At 52.1% G+C, this 18717-nt stretch overlaps 11 protein-coding genes across 11 annotated transcripts; 7 read left to right on the top strand and 4 right to left on the bottom strand.

Moving 5' to 3' along the window:
• Nucleotides 1-62: 62 nt before the first annotated feature.
• N7468_009958 (cytochrome c oxidase subunit 7) lies at nucleotides 63-691 on the top strand (the record flags this gene model as incomplete). The annotated part of the gene is made up of 5 exons (XM_058479253.1): nucleotides 63-94; nucleotides 288-366; nucleotides 439-499; nucleotides 561-592; nucleotides 671-691. The coding sequence occupies 5 exons, from the start codon at nucleotides 63-65 to the stop codon at nucleotides 689-691; spliced, it is 225 nt and encodes a 74-aa protein (XP_058325821.1).
• Nucleotides 692-1559: 868 nt separating this feature from the next.
• N7468_009957 (uncharacterized protein) lies at nucleotides 1560-1943 on the top strand (the record flags this gene model as incomplete). Its single annotated transcript, XM_058479252.1, is given in 3 exon segments — nucleotides 1560-1621; nucleotides 1636-1828; nucleotides 1878-1943. The coding sequence occupies 3 exon segments, from the start codon at nucleotides 1560-1562 to the stop codon at nucleotides 1941-1943; spliced, it is 321 nt and encodes a 106-aa protein (XP_058325820.1).
• A 30-nt stretch (nucleotides 1944-1973) lies between these two features.
• N7468_009956 (fungal specific transcription factor domain-containing protein) lies at nucleotides 1974-3824 on the top strand (the record flags this gene model as incomplete). The annotated part of the gene is made up of 3 exons (XM_058479251.1): nucleotides 1974-2370; nucleotides 2417-3309; nucleotides 3366-3824. The coding sequence occupies 3 exons, from the start codon at nucleotides 1974-1976 to the stop codon at nucleotides 3822-3824; spliced, it is 1749 nt and encodes a 582-aa protein (XP_058325819.1).
• A 75-nt stretch (nucleotides 3825-3899) lies between these two features.
• Nucleotides 3900-5464, bottom strand: N7468_009955 (kynureninase; the record flags this gene model as incomplete). Its single annotated transcript, XM_058479250.1, has 4 exons — nucleotides 3900-4315; nucleotides 4375-4852; nucleotides 4902-5239; nucleotides 5305-5464. The coding sequence occupies 4 exons, from the start codon at nucleotides 5462-5464 to the stop codon at nucleotides 3900-3902; spliced, it is 1392 nt and encodes a 463-aa protein (XP_058325818.1).
• Nucleotides 5465-6362: 898 nt separating this feature from the next.
• N7468_009954 (indoleamine 2,3-dioxygenase) lies at nucleotides 6363-7842 on the top strand (the record flags this gene model as incomplete). The annotated part of the gene is made up of 3 exons (XM_058479249.1): nucleotides 6363-6656; nucleotides 6763-7386; nucleotides 7453-7842. The coding sequence occupies 3 exons, from the start codon at nucleotides 6363-6365 to the stop codon at nucleotides 7840-7842; spliced, it is 1308 nt and encodes a 435-aa protein (XP_058325817.1).
• A 668-nt stretch (nucleotides 7843-8510) lies between these two features.
• yaf9 (YEATS domain-containing protein YAF9) lies at nucleotides 8511-9371 on the bottom strand (the record flags this gene model as incomplete). Its single annotated transcript, XM_058479248.1, has 3 exons — nucleotides 8511-9196; nucleotides 9253-9277; nucleotides 9339-9371. 3 exons carry the CDS (start codon nucleotides 9369-9371, stop codon nucleotides 8511-8513), a joined length of 744 nt encoding a protein of 247 aa, XP_058325816.1.
• A 238-nt stretch (nucleotides 9372-9609) lies between these two features.
• horA (ubiquinone biosynthesis protein COQ11) lies at nucleotides 9610-10649 on the top strand (the record flags this gene model as incomplete). The annotated part of the gene is made up of 4 exons (XM_058479247.1): nucleotides 9610-9655; nucleotides 9712-9766; nucleotides 9825-10165; nucleotides 10228-10649. 4 exons carry the CDS (start codon nucleotides 9610-9612, stop codon nucleotides 10647-10649), a joined length of 864 nt encoding a protein of 287 aa, XP_058325815.1.
• Nucleotides 10650-10775: 126 nt separating this feature from the next.
• Nucleotides 10776-11701, bottom strand: N7468_009951 (pre-mRNA-splicing factor SYF2; the record flags this gene model as incomplete). Its single annotated transcript, XM_058479246.1, has 3 exons — nucleotides 10776-10823; nucleotides 10877-11512; nucleotides 11573-11701. The coding sequence occupies 3 exons, from the start codon at nucleotides 11699-11701 to the stop codon at nucleotides 10776-10778; spliced, it is 813 nt and encodes a 270-aa protein (XP_058325814.1).
• Nucleotides 11702-12129: 428 nt separating this feature from the next.
• On the top strand, nucleotides 12130-13962 carry N7468_009950 (uncharacterized protein; the record flags this gene model as incomplete). Its single annotated transcript, XM_058479245.1, has 1 exon — nucleotides 12130-13962. The coding sequence occupies one exon, from the start codon at nucleotides 12130-12132 to the stop codon at nucleotides 13960-13962; it is 1833 nt and encodes a 610-aa protein (XP_058325813.1).
• A 2507-nt stretch (nucleotides 13963-16469) lies between these two features.
• Nucleotides 16470-16884, bottom strand: N7468_009949 (uncharacterized protein; the record flags this gene model as incomplete). The annotated part of the gene is made up of 2 exons (XM_058479244.1): nucleotides 16470-16598; nucleotides 16702-16884. 2 exons carry the CDS (start codon nucleotides 16882-16884, stop codon nucleotides 16470-16472), a joined length of 312 nt encoding a protein of 103 aa, XP_058325812.1.
• Nucleotides 16885-17323: 439 nt separating this feature from the next.
• Nucleotides 17324-18389, top strand: N7468_009948 (velvet factor family protein; the record flags this gene model as incomplete). The annotated part of the gene is made up of 3 exons (XM_058479243.1): nucleotides 17324-17364; nucleotides 17395-18104; nucleotides 18160-18389. The coding sequence occupies 3 exons, from the start codon at nucleotides 17324-17326 to the stop codon at nucleotides 18387-18389; spliced, it is 981 nt and encodes a 326-aa protein (XP_058325811.1).
• Nucleotides 18390-18717: the final 328 nt, after the last annotated feature.

Raw genomic sequence — 18717 nt, 5'->3', positions numbered from 1 at the left:
GCCATCACCGTCTCTCTGTTTCTCACCCCTCAATCCCACTCCTTTCTTCGCAAATCGCCAAGATGTTCCGCACCACTGTGCCTCGTATGGCTGGGTATGTTGCCGTTGATTCCATCTCCATCCCGCTTGTCTGCCCTGGAGGTCTTCCCCGAGTGCGAACGTGTGACGCCGACCGAATTTCGCTATTCCGCTCCGCGGGATCAAGATGGGCCAATTGCAATTGAGATTGCCTGAAAATAGAACATGAGCAGTCACTTGCAGTTTACTAACCTGCACTTTTACTGTAGGTTCGTGTTCCGTGAGAACCGTGTCCCCTACTACCAGCGCCTCTTTCAGAAGCACGACGGCAAGCGTCAATGGTGGAAGGTTAGTCGAGCCCTGCGACTACATCCCCGATACCGACCTGAATCATGACTGACGGATTGCGTTCCCCGACAGACCGAGCGTAGCGGCTACGTCATGTACCCCTACCTGATCTCCGTCTACGGCCTTGGTGCTGGTGAGTGTGATCCGACACGCCTACAGTCGGTATGGGTCCGTGGCTGACTGATTTCCTCTAGCTTCCATGTACGCCATGATCCGTGTGGTTCTTGTAAGTACATATCGAATTGGCTTGTCGCATTTGACAGGGCTCTTGGGTGTCAGGTCAGCAGCTAATTGAATCCAACAGGGCCACAAGACTTGGATCTAAACTTCCCGCGGCCTTTAGCTAGTGCTATCTTTCGTGAGGCGGTTAGAGACAGTTCTGAATTGACTCTTTTGTTGTATTTCTATTCCGGTGGTGGATTAGATCGTTTCACGGGCACACTGATTTGGGCTGTATATACCGCCTGTTCCAGCACCAGTCAATCAAATCATTCCTGTGCTACCATCAACATTGCAAGAAGTCCCTTCTCTGACTTTACATGTAGAAGCATCCCCTTGGCTAAACCTTCATAGTCTCCCAAAAGAGAAACATGGGTTGAAAAGCTTCAACCCGCTTGAGGCGAGCCGGGGATGTTATTTGCCCCTCAGACTGATGCCTTGCCTGTATAGAAAGAAGCTTCCGGCATACACCCCGCTAGTAGATAAAGGGTCCATCTGAGTACTTCCTTTCGACCACTCAACCCGTAACGTACCAGCTTGAACTCGGTGAGTAGGATAGAATCAGTTAATCTATAAATATATGAGGATTTACTACTCTCCAATGAGCTGGCCGAAAGGCCTCATATGCTTCAGTCTACTATCGAGTATTTCGTTGACAGGCGCCGGCATTGACGCCGTGCGCCGTGTTCCGCCCCTTCTCCGCCGGGGATTTAGATACACCGCTTAGTCATATCTAAAGGCTTCATCTGAACATTTAGGCGGTCCTCGTCTTTTCGAGCAAGGGAGCCACTCTGATCGCAAAAAGAAAGGCACGCTGTCACTTGGAAAAGGGATAAGTCTTCGAGCTGACATGCGATGAGAAGGAGCTTGGGGATAATCCATCCCCGCCCTATACATCGAGAGCAGCCTCGACATAGATGACACAACCTCACAATTTGCCATAACTGTACGGGGCCCCTCTGGTGCTGGTGGAAATGGAATCTGCAGATTCGGACCGTCCTGTCAAAAGGGTTCGACAGGCTTGCGAACCATGCAGGTGAGTATGTGAAGTTGCCGGTATAATACAGAAGCTTATCAAGCCAGGCGCAAAAAAGCGAAGTGTCCTGGCGAACAGCCGATATGCTCCCTGTGCGCACGATTGCACCAAAACTGCTATTACTCAGAAGAGAGGCGGCGGCGCCTTGCCTCCGACGATGACAATCGATCTCCATTGCCAACTCTGCCAACTCTACCCGATGCCCTGGTAATGCCTCCTATTCCCGGAAACCGACGCACACACTGACATTTCACAGGATAGCAGGCTCCAAAGTCTTGAGGGGAAGATAGAAACAGTTCTCGACCGCCTAGGGTACTGTTGAGTGTACACGTGCGTGTCTTGCAGTCAGCTGATGTTCTCATCTATCAGATCCAGATATGAACGTCCGCCTTCGAGCGGGGCATCGCGAATGCCTCCATGGGGTCCTCAGCCTTCCTTGCCTCCCTGGAAGCAAATAGGTCCCATAGCAGAGCTGTATTTGTTGTACTGTGACTCGCAGCCGTTGCCACTGTTTTGTCGAAACAGGTTTCTGGCCAGCCTCCACGATCGCGATGTGGAAGTCACCTTGGCCATTATAGCCCTTGGAATTCGCTTCACGAACTCATATAGCAATACTGAGAACGATATAAGTGTGGTCAATGGCTACGCCGAAGCTGCGCGGGGCCTCGTAATGAAGCGAGTCTCGGAAGGGCCTGTCGAGATCTCAACGCTCCAGTGTCTATGCCTTTTGAGCTTGGTTGATTTTACAAGTGAGTGCGACACGACTAGGCGAGGGCTCACACTAATGTCGGCCAGATGGAAACACGCATAGGTCAAGTATCCATAGCAGTCTTGCTATGAATCTTGCACAATGCGCAAATCTAGGTCTGAAGCCTCGCACAGCAACCAGCCCCACGACCTTAGAAGAACGCCGGCGGTGCTTTTGGAGCATATGTCTTCTGAAAAGGCTTCATGGGGCCGACTTTTCTATTCTGGATCTTCCAGACGTGGGCAGGCCCCCTTTTCCGGATAGTCCACCTCGGCCACCCCGAGCTATGTCACCAGGCCCCTCGAGTCTTGAGGCACGAAGAAGCGAGATGCAGGATCAAGGCATCATTGCGTATGTGATCATGCTGAGCGAGACATTTGGCCGTATCGCAAGGTACGTCCGCCTCCGTGGACGACCTGGGAAAGTTCCCCCTTGGTCGCCTGAATCGGAATACTCCAAGATTCTTGCACTACAGATGGATCTGGAGACCCGCATGCCCCTGACACATCGCTTTAAACCTGCAAACCTCAGTGACAGGTCCCCCGAGGAGCTGCAAGCAAACAGAGAATACTGGGGCCCATGGTTCCTCAATCAATTCATGTATCACACTATTCTCTGCCTCCTGAACCATCCTCTCCTCTTGTCTCTGAGTCTTCGAACATTTCGAAATACAATCCCCGAGATATTCCTCCAGCACACCTCTGATCTCATTTCGTCGCACACAACGTGGATCATCCATTTCATCAACTACTTCGAAGAAAAATCATTTCTGGTTTCAGATCCCCTTTTGGGATACAGCGCCGCAGTAGTTGCTACCATCGAGCTTCAACTGAGCTTCACCGACGACGCTGCAATTCGTGAAGAGAAAAGGACCCGATTCAGCAAGTGTGTCAAGTTTGTCCAGCAGATCGGTGAGAAATGGCCGCACATGGCTCGGATGGTAAGATATTTAGATCCAACCTTCTCCTCCCAGCGCTCGGCTAATAGCCCAGTTAGGCACAAAGACTACTGCATCTCGAAGATGCCGTGTCGGCTACATATCAATCAGACCCAGGTGCCCAGAACCAGAGTCTCATAATCGATTTGTCCCGATTCTGGGATATCCTCGAATACTCCTCCAATAGTGATAGTGACTCTGCTCGCCGGCTTTTTGGCGACTCGTTGTTCGCCGGTCCTCCCCTAGCGATGGCGGAGGTATCGCAGACCTCGCCGTTGCCCGCCCCCACTCGCTTGATTACGCCGGTCTCAGGGCCCTCGAACCTCCCGTCGCAGAGTCTCCATTCTGACGTCGGGTTTGCAGGCGCTCAAGATTACCCAGATGATTCTCTGGTCGTGCCGCAGCAGCTGGCCTTGCCAACGGATGATGATATTTCGATCTTAGCGACTAACTTTTTCTCGCAAGGGCAAGAGTTTCTACGCGGCGGCGATTCCTGGGAAAATATTGGGAACTTCTGAGATAACTAGCCGTTCAGTGATAATCATTAGGTATTCATGTACTAATCCATCTAATTTGTAAGTCCGAAGTTCATCTTACTGAACCAAAGCACTTTTGAACACTTCCACAAATGTGAAAACCTCGGAAAAGGTGTTGTACAGGGGGACAGGGGCCACACGGACGACGTCTGGCTCGCGCTTGTCGCAAATGATACCAGCGTCTTGCAGCTTCTGCGCCACGTTGTGAAGGAGGCCCGGTTTGAGCAAGAGACTCAACTGGGCCCCGCGCGCGTGAGGATCTGAGGGAGTAATAATAGTGAACTGGCGATCTTCATCTGTAGTGTCCTTCAGTAGCAAGAACTCCAGGTACGCGGTTAACGTGATAGACTTCTGGCGCAGGGCCGCCATGGAGGTCCGGTCAAATACAGAAAGCGAGGCGCAGAGGGTGGTCAGGTCAATCACCGAGGGATTTGACACGACAAAGCCGCCAGCTCCGGGGATGGGCTTGAACTCTGTTGTCCAAGGTCAGCTGTCATAGTCACCACATATAATCTGGGACCAGGAAACCCACTATTGTCCATTTTGAATCGCACCGAGCGGTCTCCGCCATACCATCCTGTCAGTCGGTGACGGAATTTCGGAGAATCTTCGCCCTCGCTGTAGTCTACTTTGCCATGCTTCTCATGAACGAAGATGCCTCCCATCGCGCCGGGGCCGGCATTTCCGTATTTGTATGTGCACCAGGCGGCGAAGTCGACTTCCCAGTCATGTAATTTGAGATAAACATTGCCGTAGGCGTGTGCTAAATCCCAGCCTACAACGAGACCGCGGGACTTGGCGTGTTCTGTGATCTGAGGAATGTCGAATAGCTGGCCGGTGTAGTATTGGATACCGGGCAAAAGAAGAAGTGCAGCATCTTCCGCATGCTGATCGATGTACTTGAGAATCTTCTCTGTCGAAATCTCGTATTGCCCCTCATCTGGGCCAATAAGCACCATGTTCTCTTTGGAATCAAGGCCGTGCCAAGCGATGTGCGATTCGATTGCGTACTGGGAATTGTGAGATTTTGTTTCCATGCGATGGTCGGTGGATACTCACGTGGTCACTGGGGAAAGCCTTCCAATCCATCAGGATCTTGCGTCGGGTTTCCGTGGGCTTGTAGAAGCTGGCCATGAGGAAGTGCAAGTTCGCTGTCAAAGTCCCCATTGCAGCAACCTCCTCGGGTGTCGCACCCACAATCTTGCTCATAGACTCGGCGGCCTGTTCGGATAAAACCTGCCATTCCCTCAGAGGTGAGTCCTCCAGGGCAGTAAAGTGGCCGCAGACCCCGATGGATGACCAGGTGTCCAGCTGTGCTTCCATGTACTTGGCGACTGCCTTGGGCTGGATTCCCAGTGAATTTCCACAGAAATAGATGCTATCCTCCTTAGATAACCCTAAGCGCCACGTCAGGAATAAAATTCATTGCCCGTCACAGGTACCACATGTATCATGTACTCACCTGGCTTGGCTAGTTTCTTGCTAGCAAGGTTCGCCTTGGAAGGAATGATGAACTGATCACGAAGGTCCTTGAGGAGATCTGCTTCATCAAGGGAGGCTGCATATTCCTTGGTTGCGGCCTCGGCAGTGAAGACTGGCTTTGTTGCCTTTACGCCGTTCATGATGGAGATGGAGATGGCTGTGGTCCGAGCGAATGCAATCTGGCCTAGGTGATGCGGGGAAGAGACAGGAGATTAACAGGGGGGAAGATGCAGGCGTGGTGGAGATGGATAAGTTCAGTTGCGAACCGCAGATACGACAGTGTTTCTGCTACACACTTTATAGCTTTGGCCTCCCATATCTACCACAGAATGTACAGCCGGATGTGTCATCCGCTTCCGCTCCAGCTTCCGGCTCTAGCCTTGAGAGCATACACTACCAGGTGGGTCTGATGATTGGAACCAGATCTTCCTGTAGAGTTTACATTATTTTCCAATAGTCTGTTGCTGACACTGAGAGGGTCTTGATAAGTAGGTGGGGTTCAAGCCACGACGCTCGCAGTGATAGGCTGTTGTGCTGCATGAGGTACATGTAGTAGCACGTTGCTTTTTCCTTGCCTGGGAAAGGGCAGTTCAGAATTGGATTGTCCTAGCGGGTTATCCTTCTAGGCACTCTAGTCTCTTTATCGTGCATAGTTCATTGAAGCTAATCGTTGGTGGAGAGAATCGAATCCTTCGGGGTTGATCAGCTGTTTCAGCGCCATCCACGAGCCCCGGAGCACGGAGAGGATTCCGGGTGAACATCCGGTTTTATAGATAGAGAAGCCCGATGCGAGCCGTCATCGTGTTTATTAATATTTCACTTTAATATTGCGCATCCGACCAGTGTTTTTCTATTTCAGAACTTTCCGAGTAACTTCAGTTTCTTATTCGTCCACTTCTAGAAGACAATCATCCAACTGGACCGCCTCTCCATCCATAATCTCCTTTATCATTGTTGAACAAGCCCACTCAGTTGACATCTTTGCATTCGACACATTTCTACACGTTGCGATTCTCGTCCTAATCAATTTTTTTCAACATGCTTCAGTCCTCAAGTATTGTCTTGGACGAATATCGCGTCTCTTCATCCCACGGCTTCCTTCCGACGGAACTCCCACTCCGGCGGCTGCCGCATGTCTACTACGAGCAGTGGGAGAACCTTGCAGGTCAATTATCCACTTTGATCCAACAAGACAAGATCCGGGATCTCATAGATGCTCTTCCCGTCCTTACTACAACCTGGCTGCAGACAGAGCCTGAATGGCGACGTGCATATTCCATCCTAGGATTCCTCACACATGCGTACATCTGGGGAGGCCAGAAGCCACGAGACGTAAGTCCATTTCTCTTCGAGGCCTTTCGTCTGCGACACGCCCGACTTATCCGAGCCATCCCGAGACATGTATGTTTTTCCCATACTAATGTGTTCATCCGATCAGGTTCTGCCTCCAAGTATTTCGAAGCCCTTTCTTGAGATCTCCGCACACCTTGGTCTGCCGCCTTGTGCTACATATGCAGGCCTTACCCTATGGAACTTCGATGCGGCTCCAGGGGCCGACATCACCGACCCAGATAGCCTCTCTACAATCACATCATTTACCGGCACTCAGGATGAAGCGTGGTTTATGCTAATCTCTGTGGCAATCGAGGCCAAGGGCGGCAAATTGATAACGCTAATGCTCGATGCAATCGAAGCAGCCACCCAGCATAATATCTCACAGCTCACGGCTCTGCTTTGCCGCTTCACAGATGTCCTCCAGGATGTCACCGCTACCCTGAAACGCATGTACGAAAAGAACGCTCCGCAGGTGTTCTTCCACCAACTCCGTCCATTCCTTGCAGGGAGCAAGAACATGGCGGTTGCTGGCCTGCCTAACGGCGTGTTTTACGATATCGGAAATGGGAACGGTGAATGGCGCCAGTACAGCGGGGGGAGCAATGCTCAAAGCTCCCTGATCCAGACCTTCGACATCTTTCTCGGTGTCACCCACCCCGCCACCGGTGACAAGGAGAAGGAGACGGATCAGAAGGCACTTAAGTCCAAGGGGCCCGGATACATCGAGGTAAGTCCCTTGACACAGAACCGCTGGGGATTTCCATTGCACGCCAGGCTAACGATCTTGGTATAGCAAATGCGGGACTACATGCCTGCCCCTCACAAGCGGTTCCTCGAGGTGTTGACGGACATCTCCAACATCCGGGACTATGTGGTCTCCTTGGGGTCGGACTCTCCAGCCAAGGAAGCGTTCAATGCTGCGGTCCAATCTCTGACCAAGTTCAGAGAAGCCCACATTCAGATCGTCACGCGCTACGTCATCACTCAGTCGAGGATCTCTGCTGCCTCGCAGCCTGCGGAGAGACTCAATCTTGCTACGGCAAGTGTCAAGTCGACCGAGAATAGTGATGGCAGCAGCGGCTCGGATGAGGACGACTCCGGGGTACTGCATGGGACTGGTGGCACGAGTCTTGCTTCTTTCTTGAAGCAGACAAGGGATTCCACCAAGAGCGCGGCGTGCTAGGCGGGAGTGCAAGTGTTCTTTCATTCTTTTCGTTTTGGCTTCCAGGACCCATTGGTATTTGTAGCGCATGGAGCACTCGGGCCGTTTCAATTCTTTTTTTGTTTTATTTATGTAGAGATACCTCGTCATAGTTCACAATCCTATGGCTTACGACTTACGTTAGTAGGGATCATTCAGGAATTATATTTCAAGGCTAATTGGATATCTCCTAATGATTCAGATCTTGGATGAATCAAAGTACTCTGATGCATCGTCATTTGGGTCGATATGACTATTGATAGCTGCCAGCCCTTAGGCAGGATGTCGAACAATTCCGGGATTGGGCTCATCACTCAAAGCTAGCAACAGCAAGCATAATCCCTGGAAGGTCGCATGTTGTCTCGATTGAATCATTCAATGGCGTTTCCTGGCTTCATTTATTTGCTGGCCATACCACAGGCCCCGCATGATGAATGTCGTAGCATCAATGGGCCCTTGGTATCATGTCTTGGCCCGTGTGTACTTCAGCCCCCTTTAGAGCCATAAGGAATTAATTACCCCTTCAGCCGCAGTACCGGACGCGACCCAATTCCAGGGCTGGGCATCTCGATCAACTAAGCGGACAGGAGCATCGGCAATGAGAGATTGAGCGCATCCCACAGCCCATACACTTGGTGTGAGGAAGAAGATCATCGCTTCTTGGTAGTAGCAGGAACACCCTCCGTCTCCCGTAACTCAGCCAGCCTCTTCTCTCGCTCCACTAACCTCTCCTTCTCTTCCTTGAGCATCTGCTCAACAGTCTTCATAGCTTCAGCCATCCGATCCAACTCCTTACCCTCAGTCGCACGACTGTAGGGATTCTTAGCCGAATCATTAAGAGGAATCTCGGCCGTCCGGCCCGCAATCTGTTTCTGAATTTTCCCCTTCCCCTTCGAACCCCCAGCCGGAAGGCCACCGCCCGTAAGAATCTCGTAGAACGGCTCAACGGGCTCGTTAAAGATCACCTCCTCATAATTCTGGCTAACAACGACCTCGCGGCGCTCCTTCATGCCCTCTGCATCAGGCCCGTACGGGTGGAGTTTCAGGCTGTGCCATAGCGTCTGCGGCTTCTCGTTCGACTCCGGGACAAAGTACAGCTTGATTTGGATTTCGAATTCTCCCCAGCCGGTCTCCTGGACTTCAAAGGGCGGCTGCTCGATTGTGCGCACGCTCTGCGCGTATGTCTCGTGGAGCTTGAATTGCACTTTCTTCAGCCAGTAGGAGATGTCTTCGCCGTTGATGCCTTTGACGAATACCCGCCAAGAATGGGTGTGGTCGGTGGGCGCGTCAGCGGGGCGCTTCTCGGGGTCAAAGGGCTGGGCTTCACTGCCGAAAACTGTGGTGGCCGTATGTTAGTGACTAGCGAGCTGTGTTATTGCGATCGGGACATACTGAATGGTCGGAATACGGAGACGCCCTGCGGTAATGAGATTCATCAGTTTGGGCTCATAGCCAGTGAGGGGACGGTATCTACTCACTCGGACACGCTTGTTTCCGGTGGCAGACGGCATGTTGCAAGTTTTGGTGAAACGTTATTTAATAGAGCAGCGTGGAATGAGAGTCGCGAGGGCATCGATTAGTCGCGACCTGAAAAGATAACTGAGTCATGTGACCCGGTGACGGCATGCGGGAGCAGCTCGGAGCTTGATTTCTTTGGAAGCTCCAACTCTGTCTGCTCGAGGAATTATTGCTATCGATTCGGGTGGTGTTGCAAAGAATCATCCCGGAGATATCACCCAGAGTACCATAATGTCTGCTAAGAGGCTTGTTGTTGCCGGAGGGAGCGGCTTTTTGGGTTCGCCGAGCCCTAGTGTGTATGGGCCGATCTACGATGCTAACGTGCCGCTATAGGATCAAGAATCTGTAAATCAGCAGCAGCGAGGGGATGGTCGGTCGTATCCTTAAGGTATCCAAATGTCTTCATGAGTTGTCTTCTTCAACTTTCCGACACTAACGTCTTCCAGTCGATCAGGCGAGCCCAAATGGAAAGCAGTCACGGAATCCCCGGAGCGCCCCGGTTGGGCAAGCTCTGTGGAATGGGCCAAGGCAGACATGCTGAAGCCAGAGAGCTATAAGCCATTTCTCGGTGGGGCGAGTGCTGTGGTTCACTCCATGGGGATTCTTCTAGAGGCAGATTACAAGGGTGTGGTCCAAGGAAGAGAACCGATCATTGGAGGTCTACAACGGGCATTTACCTCGTCGAAGATGGGAAGTCAGAATCCACTTTCCCGACGGGAGGGCGAGCCTCTCAGGCCACAAGAGAAAGATGGTCAATTAACTTATGAATTGATGAACCGTGATTCAGGTACTACATGATTCAGCAATGTGGAAGGTCTGGGACGACGCTAATGCATTTCTCTCATACAGCTATTGCGCTAGCTCAAGAAGCTTCGAACGAGAAGGTTCCCGCTTTCGTTTTCATCTCTGCTGCAGCGGGTGCACCAATCCTCCCTGCTCGATACATCACCACCAAGAGAGAAGCTGAAGAGGCCATCGCGGCTAATTTACCAGAGCTGCGCAGTATCTTTATGCGCCCCGGGTTCATGTTCGACAGCAGTCGAAAATTCACTCTGCCAATAGCCCTAGGTGGCTTTGTCGCTTCGGAAGTCAACAACTTTCTGGGTAAAAGACTTAGTTTCCTGGGCTCTATGGCTGAGAAGCCATTGAAAGCTGATACCGTTGCAGAGGCGGTGGTCGAGGCATTGGAAGATGAATCAACGAGGGGTGCTGTGGGGACGAAGCAGATTGAAGCATTGGCAACAAAGGCTTGGAGAAAGAGCATGCTTTGAGGGACTATCTCCCTGGGGTCTGCATCTCCAGCACCTTGACCCGGGGTTTGCAAGCCCTATTCTTGTTTCATGGTTAAGTCCAAAAAGGTGACCCGCACATGTAGATTATCTCTATTTCATGTCTCATTAGATCATAGTTCCGCGCTCGAAGCTGTCCCGAATCTCGGTAGTGTACTATAAAGGTATTAGCATATGTAGACAAACGCAAAGCAAGATGTTCGACATACCTTGTTGTAGAAACGGGCCAGCTTTTGGTTAAACTGCTTGTTCTTATCATTGATGTACGTCACATCCGACTCTTCGTCGCCACGACGTTCCTTGCGCTTCTTCAATCGTACTTCCTCGGCCTTCTTGAGGTCACCCACAAGTCGATCCACCGCCGCACGGTCCGGCTTGTTATCGGTGAAGCCAATGCTGTCAGCTGTAGAGTAGAAGCTGCCGTTCTTGTCCACGGCAATCATCTCTCCATCGGCCGTTTCCACAATCTCCAGGTCACCGTTGGCCGCAGCTTTCTCGATCGCGGCCATCTTGTCCCTTTCGTAGGCTTCCAGGTTTGGTTGCAGCTCGCGCATCTGTCGCGTGTACACCTTCCGAGCATCCTGGGTATAGTCTTGGAAAGCAACGTCATCCCGGTGGCGCTGCTTCTTTTCCATACGTCGGTCCCATTTTTCAGATTCATCAATCGTCCAGTCCCAAGCGCGCTTGCGCTCGAAGTCCTCTCCAGCGGCTTCAGTATCGGCTTTGAGAAGGTTGTGGGAGGCGAAAGCATGTTTCCTGGCGAGTGAGTTCGCGAGATTTGGGTCTGTCGATAGACGTTGGGTTTCAGCTGCGGTTTCTTTCAAGTTGCGCTCATTGCCAGATTTCTGAATAAGAAGTCAATTATGTGTTATTCAAAAATACCCGCTTGAGTGGATACCACATACAGCTCGAGCCTGAAGGGCCTTGAATCTAGCCTGCCTTTCCTTCGCCTTTGCCATTGCATCGTTTTGCGGGGGCTCAGGCTTAGTCTCTGACGAGTTCGAGTTTTTCGGCGGTCTCGGTGGAGGGGGCATCCGACTCAACGGGCGGCTCCGCGTCCTTGCCCAAGTCATCTGACTTTCGCGTCTTTGGCATGTTCAACAAGGAGCTTGCTATTCCTGACTTGAAGGTTCTCGGGTGCTAGCGTGGTTGGATAAGGTTGGACTGGTGGTTGCGCAAGAAATCGGGTCAGCCTTTTGGCAAGAGGTGACATTGGCTCACCGCCTTTTAATACCGCCTTCATTTGGGCCAAATTGCCACCCCAGACTTTCCAGCCCCTTATCGACGTTTATCTCCATCTCCACTCGTGGGTCACCCGCCATTGACCATCGAGTGGGACAGGCTTAATATGGCCAGCACGAGAGGACTACTCACTTCTTGCCCCAGGCAAAGGTGTTTCACCAAGGCTCACGCGGGGTCACCATGGATACTCGTCCATAGCTTCGCTCGCCGCAGCTCTTCGATGGGGGCAAGAGAGTGGTCCGCCGATCCTTCGCCGATAGAACTTCTTCGCGCCGCTGTAACTACCTGCACGCCGTCGAACCCCTCAATTGACCAAGCGTTACTAGACAGGAGAGCCGAAACTCTGAACCTCTTTAATCAGGAGTGGAAATATGGTAGTCCTCCTATGAGCTTATGGCCAGCCCTAAAGGGTATTCGGCCACCTGCATCAGAACATCCTTTGGGGCGTCTACGCTTGGTAGATGATATTGGCGCCTTGAAGTCTTTCGTTGAGAAGATAGTAGTTGATCCAGAAGGGGCGCAGGAGCTACAAGTTGAGAACTGTGACCAGCTATGGCTGGTCCTACGTCGCTTACCACCGAGTACAACCAATGATGAGATAGCGGCGCTCGTGATGGACATGATTAGCAGACTCAGAAGGCTGGGCTTGAAAGTTCGCTCGAGTATGTTCGAGCTCGGAATGTACTATGCCGCACTCAGCCTGTCAATTCCGACTTTCAAACACTTCTTCACGCAATGGAAATACTCGGGAAATCCAACAATGCACTTCGGGGCACAGATCATCGAAGGTCTGTATCATGCGGTTGATACAAAGCTTTTCATAAACCCCAGTTACGATACAAGGCCACTTCTCAAAATGGTCACTGGCGAAGGGATTCCTGGTCGCAGTTTGAAGGACGCAACTATAGTATATGACAAATTGCTTGCCACGATCCGCCAAGAGCCCCGACTTGTGCTGCATCTTCTTTGCCTCCTGACTGCGTTACAAAGTGACGTATTTCTCTATCGACTTTGGGATAAATTTCTGAGAAGGGCCTCAAGCTGGAACGAAGAGATCTTCTATGGCGCATACCACGTTGTTCAAGCTTTGATTAAATTCCAAAGATCAGAAACAGCCCTCGATTTTTTGGAAAGCTTGGCGAAGCAGTGTAATGGCACCTTGCCACACCTCACCACGGCACCAAACCTTCATGTTCTCACAGACGATCGTATAGTTGGGAAAGGTCTGCCAGATCTGCTCAATGATACCGACTACCAGAGTCTGATCGATACGCGGTTCCAAGATATGGAACAAAGACTGGGCATCAGATGGGAAGGAGAGCACCAGGTGCATCAAAATATTGCGCTCAATACCGCGACTGGGTCATGGTCAGAGTTCACAGACCACCCGCTGATCACCATTGACGGAGACTGCAGTGGCTATGACGACATGTCACGTCTTTGCCCTGAAATCGCCACCCACGGCTGCTCTAAATCTCCAGAGGAACTGGGGCAGATCGCAGAGCTGCTTCAGGAATTGGAAGGCAATGTCCAGCCCGTACAAGTGGAGCTTCCTACAAATCCGGCTACGCAATTGAACTACACACAGTCTTTACCACAGTTCCGGTGGTGTCCCCAGCACCTGCCGATCCAATTCTCCGACTGCTTGATTCCGACCTCGACCAACCAACCCCAGAGGTGGACACCGACTTCTCTAGGTTTGATACGTGCCCGGCTTCTTGTAAAAGGGGCCCCTTCAGATGGCCTGGGTTGCTTGCACTTAATGCAAGTAGGGTATCTAGAAATGCAGGGTAGCGGCGGATCCTGGCAAGATTCCGGGTACGTGGTGGCGTGGGATCGTCGGCTTGGCCATCTTATAGGTCTCTTCGTCGGTGCTGGAGTAGGGATCGTCAATCCTGGCCGGCCCCCGGGAGAAGCACCGTTTGGCCCTATGTTGTACATTTGCCCGGACGAGATGCGTCGGTCTGTACGTCGTCTTCCGTCCCATTCACGGACTGATGGGGGCTCGTATTATATTGATGTTGACCCGGCTCAAGACTTGGAATCTCTGTGATAGGTACGTGTTATCTAGAATCGATCACAGATTGGCATCGCTGGAGAAGCGACGCAATAAGAAGCATTCTCAGCAGCGGTCACCAACTTGCATATGAAGACGAGTAGGCTCCCGATCAAAGCTCGGCGCGGTTCAATCGTAAAAGAGACGAAATATATTTTGTCGTTCGAGCGTCTCATCTTCCGGTCGCCTCAAACCGGCTAAGTATACCGGGCAGCTAAGCCCAGGCCCCTTTAGGTCACAGTCGCGCATATACTAGTAAAGTCAGCACAAGAGTGGGTCGTTATCTCTACTAGATCGACTCAACTACCCTATCGCACGTTCGACTCCGTGGCACACGCCTAGCAGTTGCCACAATGACAGTGGAGGCAAGATTGCGGATTCGAAGATCGACAGTTGAAGTAAGACCTACTAACTACGCTAGTCCCCAAGCTCGTAACCGAAGAAGCTCTGGGTGGGTTGGGCAATACGTGCCACACTGAAGGCGCAGGCATGTCTGTATATACTAGAATGTGTCTCATCTACGAGTCCTGCGGAAGATGATTGCCTGGAACAGTCGCCTCGAGGACGAAAGAAGGATGCATTTTCATGGAGAACCGTCACACGGCTCGCTGCCGGGGCCTGCAGTGGAGGTCAATACAAAGCTCTGGAGCAATAGCAATTGCACATATTACCATTGTGATGTGATTCAAAAGGTTGATTTCCCAGTTTTTCTTTCGGGGTCAAAGGCCCAAGTGCCCCGCTTTCCATACTAGGAAAGACCTCTTAAACAGGCTCGCTACACGGTTAAACCGCGGCGCCATTGCCGCTAATACGCGACGCCCTTGGAGGGTCTGCTGGGGCTTCAGCTGATTCCAATTTGCCAAGCCAGAGCCCCTGTGCTTGTAGCTTAAGCAACCCAGTCAGCCCCACCGGGTGGCTGATCAATATCGGCTCGGCCCAAGAAATACTGAGGCGCGTGAACTATCTGATGGTCGACATGATCTCCGAACTCGTGGGCTTGTCGATCATGCCCACAAGCTACATCTCCACGGTTGTGGTCAGAACCGGCTGAAACTTAGCCAAACGGTAAACGCTTGGACCCACGGGCCCCATCTAATTAACGCTCGAAGGCACCAAAACGACCCGGCCCACCGTCACTGCAGAGTAGCCTGCCTCCTCCCAGGACAGGTACCGCGGCAAAGAGAACCTTGACGAGAGCCCTGCGCCATTGCCGCAGTGCGAGATGCGAGGGGGAGTCCGGGGGTTTGGCTGCCTCGGAGCCCTAGGCCATCCAGGTTCCGGTGCGCATGGCATTCGCTTCCCGCACAGAGCCAGCCGGTCTGGCCCAGCTCCACTATTACGGCAGCCACGAGTGCCACTGACGCCACAGAACAGAACCTCTTTTGTGGGGTCCACGGAGATCTCTCTTAGTCAGTTTTGCGAGGTTCTTTCGCGGCTCGTGTTAATTCCGTACGTGGCTCCCAATCACAGGATCTGGAGCTATCGATCGACCCTCGAATGATTTGGAATTCGAGTCTCCGACCTGGCCGGAGCCCACAAACTAGACGGTCCACATCTGATCGGATGACGATCCCGTCAGCGAGGGCACGCTTTCTCGTATTTGGGGATCCAGTTTGATCCGTCCAACGTTCTCCGACGTTTTAAAGTATGCGCTTGAGCTATAGAAGCCGTGGAGCCGGTGGTGCCCCCGCCATCCCATGGAACGCACCCAGCGGTGACCGGACAGTGACGTCCGTGGGGTTGCCTTCGAAGAAGGGCATTGTACTCTGTATAATGCCTTGTTTTCCTTTTTTTTTTTCTCCCATTGCCCTATGCCAATTCTCCACCGGCGGGGACCTGATGAGCCAAAGAGTTGGCAGATGCTTAGCCTCTTCACAAAGGTTCCCACTTGGGACGATCGACATACTCGTACGCCACGAAAAACAAAACACCAGCCTCGGATGCACATCGTACTAGTGCCGGAGCCCTCAGGCGCCAATTTCTATAAAACAAGAAAACAAGAAAAAGAAAGAACAGAACGGAAAAGAAATATGATTAGAGGAAAGGAGAGAAAGAAAGAGAAGAGAAGGGAGACTCTTTGATACCGCACAGAAGCGATGCGGCCACACACCTTCATGGTATTCCCACAGCCATTCACATAGGCTCAGGCCTCTAACCGACCCCCCAAAAAATCCCCCCCCCCAAAAATCCCCAACCCCTTGGGTCAACTCAATGCCTGGACGGCCCGTTCCCCCGCTCTTCCCTTTCAGTGGTCGTCAGTGGAGCATCGCTGCTAGTGGGCCCGCTTGAACGAGGGGATGCTCCCAGGAAAAAAAAAAATTAAAGCATTTCCATAGTCTGCACCAATGTCCCTCTTCCCCGTTTTCCTGTCATCTTGGCTACCCAAGCTGATTGGCCGGATCGAAAACTCCGCCCTCGTCGGAGCTGATTCAGACAAGCACGAAAAACAAAAACAAAAAAAAAACCACACAAAAACAAAGAAGATTTTCTTCGCCAAAGGAAAGCTACTTATCCCTCTTTCCGTAGTTTTGGATGCTTGACAAGCTGCACAACCCATGCGCCTTCTCAGATGCCTTCTTCCACCCGCAGGCAATTTCAGGATATGCATTCGGGGGGTTAAAGACGTGGTTGTGCTGCGACAGGGTTGACATATAAAAGATCCCTGACACCTGTTTTCTGTGGCTATAATTTCCTCCACGGAGCATCTCATGGCAGGGGTTCGAAGCTAAGATAGACTTTACCCAGTTTCGAGGACATCCGCCCGTGCAATTTATCTGATGTCGAGTACTCCATCCCAGCAGCATCAAGGGTACCCTCGCCCTGACCGGGGTCGAGCCGGCCCTCGCGCGCACCAAACCCAATCTCAGCAGCTGCCCATGACATATCATCAGTCGTATTCTCACGAACCTCGCCATCCATTTCCAACTCAAAGAGATGGACCCTCTGCCTCGTTTGGAGCTGCACCCCCGCCGTCCGGGTTCGCTGGACCTGCAGATCCAAGATATAACCTTTCGTCTGACATGAACAATCTGAATTACGGTGCAACGCCACATCCAGTACCCCTGCCGATGCATAGTCGTGGCCTAGATCCTCAAAGCTTTTCCATTCGCCAAGAAGAACGATCAAGTCCTCTATCAAATTATGGCCCGGAATTTGTCACGCACCGAATGCAGACATTCGAATTGGATTCCCAGTAAAGTTCCTTCCTTTTTTTGCCCCCTTACTTTCTTCTTCTTCTTTTTTTCTTTCCTCTTTTCTATTATTCTTATCCCCGTCAACCAAAGTCCACATCTTCGCCGGCAGTGATCAAGCGATGTCCGAATTCTCTATAAAATTCCGGCCGATTTCTCGCAGAAGAATGCCTTTCCCCGCTAGAGAAGCGTTCCCTTGGAGTGTGAAGTATGGGCTCTGACTCCATCCATGCTCCAGATACAGCAGCATCAGTCCTACCGTTACCAGCAACACGGCACACCTCGAGAGAAGCCCTGGTTCCATTGCGAGCGCTCAAAACACGGTCACCACGCCTCAGACACCGCAAAAGCCGCAGTCTCGAAACCCGAGCTACAGCATCCCTCATGGTTTTGACAACCTCTTGCACCATGAACCAGAATCCTTCCCCTCCCCCGAGCCTAAATCACCATCTACCTCATCAACAACATCACCACCCCCACCGCCAATCCCCAGCAAAGAGCGATTCTACCTCCACGTTCGTCAACAGCGGACAGGTGCACGAGCCTGTGGTGCAGGAGACCGAGACCGCCGCCCTGTCGACCCCCCTCCTATAGTGCAGATCCTTCTCAGAGACTTTGACCCCCGCTCCAAAGCCGACGTGGAGATCCTTCGCGATCCACGCTTCACCGTGGGCTGCCTCTTATTCCCGGTTCCCGATACGCCAGACACCTGGAATCTGCCGCCAAACCCAGAGCAGATCGAGCGCGAAGAACGAGAACGCAGAGAACGTCAAGACGCTAAGGACAAAGATGACCCCTCTTTCGTGCCCCTCCTCTCCGGGAAAGCCTTCATGTCCCCCTTCTATGTCGATGCAGACCCCGACCCCAACTCGGCCCCTACCCATCCCTCTTTCTCTCCGGCGGCGCCTGCACTCCCCGCCCCCCGCCCACCTGCGCAGTGCGTCCAAGGTGAATCAGCCGGCGACCTTTTTTATATTCGCCGATCTTTCCATCCGATCTGCAGGGGTCTATCGGCTCCAGTTCCGGCTGATGAATTGGGGCGCGGTCGAGGATACCGGCATGGCGATGCCTATTCTTGCAGAGGCGTGGTCGGATCCATTTCGGGTCTATCCGGCGAAGGATTTTCCCGGGATGCGGGACTCTTCGATCTTGGCTGAAGGCCTGAAGGAGCTGGGGTTCGTGGAGTTGAAAACGAGAGGCAAGCACAAGGGTAAGGGACGCAAGAAGTCATGACCGTGGGCGTGGTCCACTACGCTTCTTTTACTACTACCGTACTATGGAAGGACGGTCGAGCATTACCCTGCTATCTATTCGCAAACCTGCGCTGTTATGTGATTCAAGCGGGTGCTAGGATAGGGAACGTCTGGGCGGGGCTGAAGCGGAGTATAAGCCCTTTGGGACCTGGAGCATGGAGGCGTGCCTTGAACTCTTTCGCGGCATATACTAATTTTTTTTTTTTCAATCCTCTTGGTGGGGTCTGTTTCTCCATGTCCCCCGTTCATCACATCACAATCAGATGATCCATGCATGAAGTGAAGGGTTTCTTTAGATTTTCTAGCGT

The sequence above is a fragment of the Penicillium chermesinum genome, assembly GCF_028974085.1.
Source record: "Penicillium chermesinum strain IBT 19713 chromosome Unknown utg000008l:1.0-1752722.0:1.0-1753981.0, whole genome shotgun sequence".
Taxonomy (NCBI): Eukaryota; Fungi; Ascomycota; class Eurotiomycetes; order Eurotiales; family Aspergillaceae; genus Penicillium; species Penicillium chermesinum.
Note: the sequence above shows the minus strand (reverse complement) of the source record. Positions and strands in the feature narration are given on the sequence as shown.